Consider the following 8,765-nt stretch of genomic DNA (forward strand, 5'->3'; position numbering starts at 1 on the left):
AGTAAAATTAAGGACTTTCAGCCTTTAAGTCGCTGTTGGTATATTTTTGATGTTGTTTTTTTGCGTCACGTTGTGGGGCATCGAATCGGAAGTGCCGATAGATCGACGAGTTCGAGTTTACAAGTCTTTTTTTGTTACTGTGCTGCCTCAGTAGCTCGGTTTCACACACAAAGCAACCTGCCCAATATATGAGGAGGGGTAAAAAAATAAAAAGTTTCTATTTCTGGGCAAGGAAGCGTTTTCATTAACCGCAGTTGACTGGTAATATACAGATGCACAAATTTTGTTGTCTGGCCCATAAATAACCTGGATGTTATCGGGCTTTCTCATAACAATTTATGGAATATTTGCACAATTCAAAAGAAATCTCTAATAACGTTTAAAAGCCCTTTGAGGGACCTGAATCTTGCATCTTCTTGGTTTTCAAATTTACCTTATTTGCAGCTGTTCCTCACCTTGTAAGAATAGAGGATATATTGAGCATTGCACATACCTTGTGTAAGAAGGCAAAGGGACAAATAACAATAAGAAACAAACTTGTAGAGTGCTGTAGCATATAAGCTTATGAACACTAGCTCAGATTTGTGTTTTCAAAAGAAGAAATAAATGTGGGAATGTTGTCACACAGTTAAAACTGTAAATCTGTATTTTTACTAATTTGATGCCTTTTACTTTCTCTTTGTAGGAATGGAGGGGAAAAAACTAATTTCTGCAACAGACACACAGTATTCTAGTGTGCTCCTTCAGTCTTTGAATGAACAACGTGGCCACGGACTTTTTTGTGATGTTACTGTCATCGTGGAGGACCGGAAATTTCGAGCTCACAGAAACGTCCTTTCAGCCTCAAGCACGTATTTTCACCAGCTTTTCTCAGTGGCTGGGCAAGTGGTTGAACTGAGCTTTGTAAGAGCAGAAATTTTTGCAGAAATTCTTAACTATATTTATAGTTCCAAAATAATCAGCATTCAATCCGATTTACTTGATGAACTGATTAAATCAGGGCAACAGCTGGGTGTTAAATTCATAGCTGATCTGGGCGTACCTCCGTCTGAAGGAAAAAATATGCCAAACAATGTCAAAGATGGTGCTTCAGAAACATCAACTTCTAGTCCAGGGCAAAAGGATGCTGAAACACAAGTACCTGTAATAAGGCCAGAGAGTCAAGAGGTAATGGATGGGATGCCAGTTATAACACAGTCATTCTCCTTACATGGCATAGAGTATGAGACTACAAAAATTACAGTGAGTGATTCAGATGATGAGGATGATGATGTGATTTTTTGCTCTGAGATTGTTCCTCCAAAAGAATGTACTAAAGATACAAATGCTGCAACCCAGAACCAGCCTTGCCCAAGTCCAGCTGGAGTGTCTGACCAAAAATCGTGTGGCAGTGGTGGCTCTCCCCATTTGATGAGCACCACAGCAGCTCAAAAACTCACTTCGTCTGCCAGTCAGGTAAGCCTAAACCAAACACAATCAAGTGCCGAATCACTTGCCTCGGCACCACCGCAGCATTTGACTCCTAATATCATTGTGCTAAATAAGCCTCTGCTTAACTCATCACTTGGTGCCAGCTCCTCACATCAAACACATATGACCCCTACAATTAATTTACTTGAGGAGAACCAGCAGCCTTCTAATAATGGCTCCTTAACTGAAGTGGAAACAACTGCTGTTGATGATGAAGAGGCTGTTGAAGATGATGTCGATATCATTAGCTCCTCAAGTCCTGGTTCAGTCAGTAGTAGCTCCCTGGTTCAGCAACCTTCTATACCCAAGGCAGCAACCACTGAAGGATCAGGTGTACAGAAAAAACAGGTTGTTACATTTTCACAAGAGCCATTTTCTAAACCTGGAGAATTTAAAATAAAAATCTCTGATGTCCTTACTGGAAACAACAAGGAATGCAGTTCCGGTGTAGCATCAAAGCATGTGGCAGAAGGGCAGAAAATCATAACGTTAGATACAGCAACTGAAATAGAAGGCTTATCCACAGGCTGTAAGGTTTATGCAAATATCGGTGAGGATACATACGACATAGTCATTCCTGTAAAGGGCGACTCTGAAGAAGGCGAAGCCAAGCTTGATGAAACACCTAGAACATCTGGTGGTGATTCTCCAAACAGGAAACGCATGAAAGTAAAGCATGATGACCATTACGAGCTCATAGTGGATGGAAGAGTCTATTACATTTGTATTGTGTGTAAGAGATCATATGCATGTCTGACGAGTTTACGGAGACATTTTAATGTTCATTCCTGGGAGAAGAAGTATCCATGTCGATACTGTGACAAAGTTTTTCCTCTTGCAGAGTATCGTACAAAGCACGAAATTCACCACACCGGTGAGCGAAGATACCAGTGCTTGACGTGTGGCAAATCTTTCATCAACTACCAAATTACGGCTTCACACATAAGATCAGTTCATAGCCAAGACCCTTCTGGAGATACCAAGCTTTATCGATTGCATCCTTGCAGGTCTCTGCAGATCAGACAGTACGCGTACATTACTGATCACTCAAGCAGTATACCAGTAATAAACGAGGGTGGAATTGTTTATCGCGTTGGCACAGGGAAGGATGGCACTGAAGGAACAACATCTAACCCTCCAGCCAAACAAATCACCTGGGATGACATTTTCATTCCACAGGGAAATGAAGCAATTTTTAAACAAAATCCATCGGAGGGAAGTACTGAATTTGAGTTTGTAATACCAGAATCTTACTGAAGTGCATTAGATGCTGGAAAAAGGATTCAGTGCAGAAATATTTCAGCTGTTTTAAATGAACTGTTAAAATCACTGTAAAATAAAATGTTAAAGTGAAAACAAGTTAACTTGTTCTACCAAGTCATCAAACGGTAGCACTTGGATCATTAGTAGCTGCAGGTGATTTGTGGAGTGATTCATCTGAAAGCTTACTTGAATAGAGAATAAGACATTTCCAAGGAGCTGGCAGTGTTTTCTGGTATGTTAATTTGATCAAAACGTGGGGATTTGTAGCTTGAAAAGGTACAATTTCTTCTACAGAGCTGGAGATCTTTCTCCTAAAGTAATTGTGGTATTTCCTGTACCCATACTTACTATGTAAACCTTTCATGTTAGCACTTTAATGCTGAATTCTGTTTAGACGTTAACCAAGAAAACAGTCAGATTTTTCATCATAGTCTTTTAAATGTGGAACCATTAAAAAAAAAAAAAAAAAATCCCACAACTCATATTTATTTTTGTGAACAATGCATTACTGCAAGGGTCCAAAATAACTGATCCAGTAGTTTGGAGTAGTGTATTTTTGAATTAGCATCTTAGTTCTGCTTTTATAAGCACCATGAATCATCTGTCTTCATGCAAATAGTCTTGCCAACAAGAGATACTCAGTTAGGGCTGACTTGAACAAACTTCATTTATACTTGGCAGTATGATGAGCAGAATATTCAGTGTCTGGACCATTGTATTTTACTCTTTTTGCAATGGGGGAAAAAAAGAAAAAAAAAAACCAAACCAAAACCCACAAAGCTCAATAGTGAAGAAGCTTAGAACGATTTGGAAGGAGGTGATTTCACCTTTTCGAAGCTTGAGGAATAATGTTAGGTTTTATTACTACTGGAAAAGATGCCAGTAGTTAGTCTGGAATAAAGTGCTGTTCCTTTTTTTGCTCTTCAAGAAGAAGGGCTTCAGTCTGTTTTCTAAAAAAAGAAGTAATACTTACGATAAAAGTAATACTTTTTTTTTTAGCTGAAGGCTTTGAAATTTACTTCTTAAAACTATGAAATAATGTAAAAGTGCTGTATCAGCTGAGGCTGCTGAGGATCTTGTATGCCTATTTGGCTAGATCTTTATGAAACAGGGATTTGGATTTCCCCCCCTCATTTATAGGGTGTGGAAGCATGAGGACTAAACCAACAATAAAAAAATACTCTCCATCCACCATAATCCAAAGTATAATTTCTCTGCAGTTGTCTAGTTGTCATCTATTTTCAGTTTTGGGTTTATTATATTGTCCTTTTTTAATCCTTGCAATTGGTACATGTTTAGGCACTTAGAAGATAAATTAGATGTTCAACTTGAACAGGGAACAGTAGATCTGAGAAAAACAAACAGCTGTTCCCTCGAGTCATAGTTTAGCATTTCAGATTTAGTGACTTGTTGAATTTTTGTAAATGGTAATATGAAAACTGCTCAAGTTCTAGAGGTGGCTGAGAAAGATTGTCGTGCATAGTGCTAGTTGGTTATCGTAACCTTTCATTGCTTAAATTACAGTTAAAGGTTTTTCTTTTCTTTTTGATGTTTTAAGTAAGCATCCTGATCAAGGTTAAGGTTTTAGACATAAAGTACTGTAGACAGAAAGACATTTAAAAGGTAAATGGTTCAAATACAACTTGAGCTATGAAAAAGGGTACCAGAAATCTGTATGAGTAATGATGGGAGAAAGAGGAGGATATGTTTACCTTACGCATGTAAGGCTCAGCACTTCTGGTTTGATGTACTTTGTTATTTTCAGATCATATCGCAGACCCCTTTGAATATAATGGGGTATGCTTTCAAATGTTACAGGTTGGATGTTATCTGAGATGGCATTTCAGCAGTCAAACATAATCCTCCCAAGACATAAGTACTGATTGCCTGTATGAGCACAGGTAGCTCTGACGTAGCTGGCTGCGTGCTATATTGAGATTTCCTGAACTTTTTAACAAGAAAAATACAATGTTATTTTTGTTACTGACATGACACATCTGGAATTAAGCATACATTGCAAAGTGTACATTCAGTAATAATTAAACATAATGGCTATCAATATTTGCTGCTGATATATTTAAAACCTTAAATTAAACTGTGCCTACTAAAGGTCTCTTTTTGGAGGAAAACTGGAAAATTAGGGCTTTGTAACTATTTTTGCTAGAAGACTCGTGCTTGCATGTGTCTCAGGGTCTTCAGTTTTCCTTGGAAGTGATTTTTTGATATCCAAAGTCCAGAGGTCATGTAAAGCATTTTTTAATTTCACTTCCAGTATTTATTGGTTTGGAAACATGTTAAATCCATTCTTTTAAAACTTTTTATGGGGCCATGAGCTTTTATATTTAGATTTCTGGCTGTTGCACTTAAATATTTGTTTTTTGTTTGTTTTTGTAAGCACCTAGCTTCCAGTTTAACTTAATGAAAAACCTTATGTAAATATTAAGAAATTGGCTTTGGCATAATGGAAGAAAAAGATTGAATCTGAAAAAGCATTTATATAAAAATTAAAAATGTCAACAGAGTATGATAGTAAACCTCACAGTCATTTATATGCATATAAAAACATTAACGGATCTGCTGCAAACTATGATAACGGTGGCTGCATCCTCACTGTATGGTTTCTTTGGGGATTCACACCATAGCATTCCAGTATGTGAATCAAACAAATATTGAGGTAACAATGGACTGCTTATTTATTTTGTACTGTTAAGGCATGCAGCTTATAAAAAGGTGCAGAAGCTGATGACTATATACACTGAACATTGAGTTCTACAGCTATCGCCTAGGAACTGTTCCATGTGAAACGTATCATTTTTGCCAGATCTGTAATGTATATAGTTGTACAGTCTTTCCTTAACATCCTTTTTAAAGTTGTGTTCTACTTTTCATTAATCAACCCTTGGTATTAGTTCTTAGAGCTTTCTATGGCAAAAATAAAAAAAAGTTTAATTCTAAAGATGGGTGTGGCATGTTTCTTTTTAATGACAACTCGGCTACTACAGTCTAACATGTTAGATTACCAACAGTTTGTAGCTTCCTTTCCCAGGTCTTTGGGAATAGCAGGGGGGAGGTGTTTTTATTTGGGCCCTAGGTTTTTTGATGGGTTTTTTTGGTTGAGCACTTTCCAAGAAAGTAAATTAGCTGAAAAGCTCCACTGTATATTGTGAGCTGAATGCTGTGATACACACTTAATCTCAGCATAAGCGGAGCTGCTGTGGAAGTCTGTCCAGCTACTACTGTCATTGCAAATGAGCTAGAAATCAAGAAAAACATCCACAGTGACCAGTGCAACGCATTTCAGCTAACTCCTGGTCAGGGCTCCTCTTCTCACCAGGTTGCTGACTAGTTAGGATTTGGAAGACTGTTGGTAAACCATGGCCCACATGGAGAAAATTAGTTATTTATGTAAAATTCTTATTACAGGCAAGGAATGCAATTACAAGTAACATATCAAATGGATGTTTTAGATGCCTTTACCTCTTTGGCATAGGGCTTCCACCTGCTTCTACTATTATCAAAGAGCAGCTGACATCATTTGGACAGAATTGGGCCCGAAGTAATACAGTAAACATGAAAGTAAGTAAAGGAGACACTGACACTGTACCAGCTCGATTATTTGTCTCTGTGTTAAGCAAAAAATCAGCAGTAATGACTTTACAGTGATGAAGTCAAGGCACCCTGCACAGGGGTAGAACTGCAGAATTATGAAGTGTGGGGACATCTGGGGCTTTTAAAAACAGAACTTAAAAACAGTGTAGAAAAAACAGTTTCCAAAATAGGAAATACTTTTTTGGGGGTTTTGTTTTGGGTTTTTTGTTCGTGGGTTTTTTTTGTTTGTTTTCTTTAAATGCATGATGCTATTATACTGGAATTCCTAAACTAACATTAAAGATGCTTGTAAAACAGGAAAGTTGCTAAAATGTAAAATGCAATTTATAAATGTTTACAAAAGTCACACAATTTTATTTAACTTTGGTAAAGTAATAAAAGGGTACATATGAGTCACAATCTTGACATTCTCATAAGAAATGATGAATACAGTGCTGAATGTTGCATTTACATTAAACGCTTAGTTTTACTCAAGCAGAAGGAAACAGGTAATTCAACAGAAAATCCCACTGGTAATTCTTTAAACGTGAAAATGGACTTGTCCTTTTGTAGTGAATTTAAAGCAGCAATGTAACTTTTGCTTAAATGTTCCTTTTAGTATTTGTCAACTTAAAACCAATGACAGAATCATTTCCTAATCGTTTCTCTGCCACTAAGTTATGTTCCCCTCATGAGTGTCTTAGTCCTGTCCTGTAGTGTCCCCTAGTCCTTCTAGCCCTATTTAGTTGACAGGCACAAATGGTACAGTATGTTTGTCAGAAGTGGGACAGGTCTGTTAGTTTTTATTTCAAAGATGCAGCAATAAAATGCTTCCTGATATTTAATTTATGTCCCCTTCTGATTCTAGTTTTGTGGGGAGTTTTATCAGGGGAAGTACTGTCTATTTTGAAATTGCCCATGGTCTCTTTAGAAAGATTTAATTCAGGAAAAAGTAATATAAAATGGATGATGCCCTAGTACATAAATTTATTTCCAGTACACAAATATATAGGAGTTGCACTTCAACAATCTGTAGTAAAACAAAGTGTCACCAGGATATGTTCTGCATACACTACTGCTTTAAATCCCATGAGTTGTATTCCCTTCTCCAGCCGTTTATTTTTCTTTGTTACTAGAGAAAAGTTATGCTTGCTTCCGGATAAACAGTGTCATCCTTCAGCTTATTAATATACTGGTTAGTATTTGACAGTGGAAATGATAAGGTTAACACATAGCCTAGCCTAAAGGCTTTGCAAATGCATAGGATTAAAAACAGCATTATAAAGTGTGGGTGTACTTTGAAAAGTGAGATCAGAGACTTCAGTGTTTGTTTTCCATGTTGACAGTATTATTATTTTTTTTTTTTTTAGATTAAAAGTAGAGAGATGCCACAGTTTAAAATCCACCTGGATTGCCCCTTAGCATGTACTCCACTTTTACATTCTGAAAATCAGATTTAGCTTTTAGGTACCTTTTTGTCTGCATCAGTTGAAACTAAAGGTAGACAATTGAGGATTAGGGTCAACAATCTGATGCCAAGGAAATTGTATCTTTAGGAAATAAGGAGTAAAATGTCAATACCTCATTTTTTTATCCCTGAAGTAAGAAGTTGAGAATGCTCAGCATGAGCAGCTCAGATCTGAACGCTGTCATCTGAAATCACTTCCTGGAGTAGAACCACACTTTACAGGACAGTATGTCACATAACAAAGCTGACCTTCTTTTGTTATGCAGGATGCATGCAAAATCTGTTGGAATCTAGATCAATCAGCACAGTCATCAGCTGAAGATTAAATGAAAGTCACAACAATAATTGCAAATTCCTATCAGTTTCATCCTATATTACAGGGTGTTGAATTTTATCCATGTGAGACTTACATCTTGGAGAATTAGTAGTGGATATTCCTTATGTGCAGCCCATAATACAGCTACTAAAGCAGTGCTTATTCAGGGTGCTGATTCAGTCCATTAAAAAAGTTAAAAGTACAAGCTTAAAAAAAAAAATTCTCAATCAAACAGCAGGGAAAAAAATTAGTAACAACGTTTTCACTGCACTGTTTCAGTGACTTGTGGACAGTTCCTGATGCTCTTTATAGGAATACAAGGAAGATTTAGGCAGTGCAACCACCAAAACTGTTTGACTTCAGCATTACTTACAAAGAATTCAGAGAGAGACAACTCCATTTCCCCTTCTATCTTAAGAAGCATCCTGAAATAAAAACAGCTTGCCTGTTAAAGCTTTTTCCCCTCAAAAAAGCAATATTCTGATTGTTTTGCTAGACATACATGAAAATATCCTATGACCTTATGTATTTCCATTAGCGTTAAAGTGTAAGATACTGTCACAGTTCCCCCTAAGATTCTTCCGGTGCATAGACTGTAACCAACAAGTGATGTGAGCTAAGTTCTGTGGCCCCATCTGTGTTGTACCGCTTTATTAAAAA

The 8,765-nt window shown here is 37.0% G+C and overlaps 1 protein-coding gene across 1 annotated transcript; it reads left to right on the forward strand.

Annotated features, from left to right (window-relative positions):
- The first annotated feature begins 678 nt into the window (after nucleotides 1–678).
- ZBTB33 (zinc finger and BTB domain containing 33) lies at nucleotides 679–3,002 on the forward strand. The gene has a single exon (XM_010288281.1). It carries the CDS (start codon nucleotides 688–690, stop codon nucleotides 2,725–2,727), a length of 2,040 nt encoding a protein of 679 aa, XP_010286583.1. The 5' UTR covers nucleotides 679–687; the 3' UTR covers nucleotides 2,728–3,002.
- Nucleotides 3,003–8,765: the final 5,763 nt, after the last annotated feature.

The sequence above is a fragment of the Phaethon lepturus genome, unplaced genomic scaffold, assembly GCF_000687285.1.
Source record: "Phaethon lepturus isolate BGI_N335 unplaced genomic scaffold, ASM68728v1 scaffold35845, whole genome shotgun sequence".
NCBI lineage: Eukaryota > Metazoa > Chordata > Aves > Phaethontiformes > Phaethontidae > Phaethon > Phaethon lepturus.

Excerpts from the sequence above, each read along its gene's own strand:
- ZBTB33 (XM_010288281.1), top strand. The coding sequence starts at position 688 with ATGGAGGGGAAAAAACTAATTTCTGCAACAGACACACAGTATTCTAGT.